This window comes from Monoraphidium neglectum, assembly GCF_000611645.1.
Source record: "Monoraphidium neglectum strain SAG 48.87 unplaced genomic scaffold scaffold05767, whole genome shotgun sequence".
Taxonomy (NCBI): Eukaryota; Viridiplantae; Chlorophyta; class Chlorophyceae; order Sphaeropleales; family Selenastraceae; genus Monoraphidium; species Monoraphidium neglectum.
Window position 1 is genome coordinate 1,025 of NW_014007864.1, and position 1,188 is coordinate 2,212.

The 1,188-nt window shown below is 63.8% G+C and overlaps 1 protein-coding gene across 1 annotated transcript in view; it reads right to left on the reverse strand.

The window, feature by feature from the left end:
• Nucleotides 1–386: 386 nt before the first annotated feature.
• The window catches only part of MNEG_15891 (hypothetical protein), a gene marked incomplete at both ends in the record, with an annotated part of 1,494 nt that continues 692 nt past the window's right edge, over nucleotides 387–1,188 (reverse strand). Inside the window, 2 exons of the mRNA XM_014035638.1 lie at nucleotides 387–520; nucleotides 656–971. Of these exons, the coding sequence (XP_013891092.1) occupies nucleotides 387–520; nucleotides 656–971 (450 nt within the window). The remainder of the gene's footprint in view (nucleotides 521–655; nucleotides 972–1,188) is intronic.

A 1,188-nucleotide genomic window follows, 5' to 3' on the forward strand; every position in this document is an offset into this window, starting at 1 on the left:
CAGACTGCTTTGCTGACGCGGCCGTCCCTGCCTGCAGCACTGCTGCCATCAGAACCAACCTTTTCGGTGAAGGCCGCTAGCAGCTGGTTCTCCCGCTGGATATGCTCGTTCTCCTTGACCTGCCGAGCATGGGTCGCGCGCCACAGCAGCAGCGGTCAACCACAGTCAGCTCCTGGCTCCTGGCGTGCTGCATGCAATCCGCGTCCAAGGATAGATTTTATCTCACCAGGACCGCGAGGAGACCCTGTTGCTCGTCGCTCACTGTGGATGACATCGCGTTTGCAACACGCTGCTTTGAAAGGAAATAAAACGAGTTCCGAAAAATATCGTTGGTATTGTTGCATATGTGCTGAAGAATGCGTGCATGATTCCAGACAAGAGTTTGATTATGATGGCGATCTGCTGCCACAGATCGCCGCCGCTGTGCTGGCCGTGCCAGCGCCAATGCCGCCAGCGTCGCTCCCCGCTGCTTCAACTGCAATCCGGACCACCTCCTCGTGAGCGCGTACGTAGTCCGCTCCTGCAAAAACACAGGCATAGCACAGAGGAGGCGTGGCAAGCTGAGTACATCGTCATCCCTGAAGTGGGGTCATGGCAGGCTCGGCAGGTGCGCGCCCTCAGACTTGACAAACGTGCAAAAGCAGCGTCCACCCACCTGTGATAGGCTCTACATGCCCCTGCTCGCTGCTGCCGCGAGGCGTCTGCTGCCCCAGCACCGCAGCCACCACCGCCTCTTCTGAGCCTGCCGCTGCCGCCTCCCGCGCCGCAGCTGCCGCAACTGCGCCCCCCGCCGCCGCCGCCGCCGCGGCGACTTCCGCGGCCGCCGCTGCCTCTCGCGCCGCCGCCGCCGCCGTGGCCGCCGCCTGCCTCGCCGCTGCAGCCGTGGCGACTTCCGCGCGCGTCCAGTCCCACCCGTACTCGTCGTCCTCAGCCACGTGCAGGTCTCTCTGCATGGAGAACTCCAATTGGATCTGGAGGTTGGCAGGCAGAGCGGTCCCCAGGGGCGGGACCGTGGGGCAGGTCGATCAGGGTGTGAGGTCGTGGTTTGGGGGTGGGTGGGGAGGAGAGAAGTACGCGATTGCATGAGGGCTTCGGCCGGACGCAGGGGCGCTAATTGGCGGGGCTTGGAGAGGATGCAGCACAGTGGCGGGACAACACGACCAAACCAGGCGGATGGTGGGCTGGAGG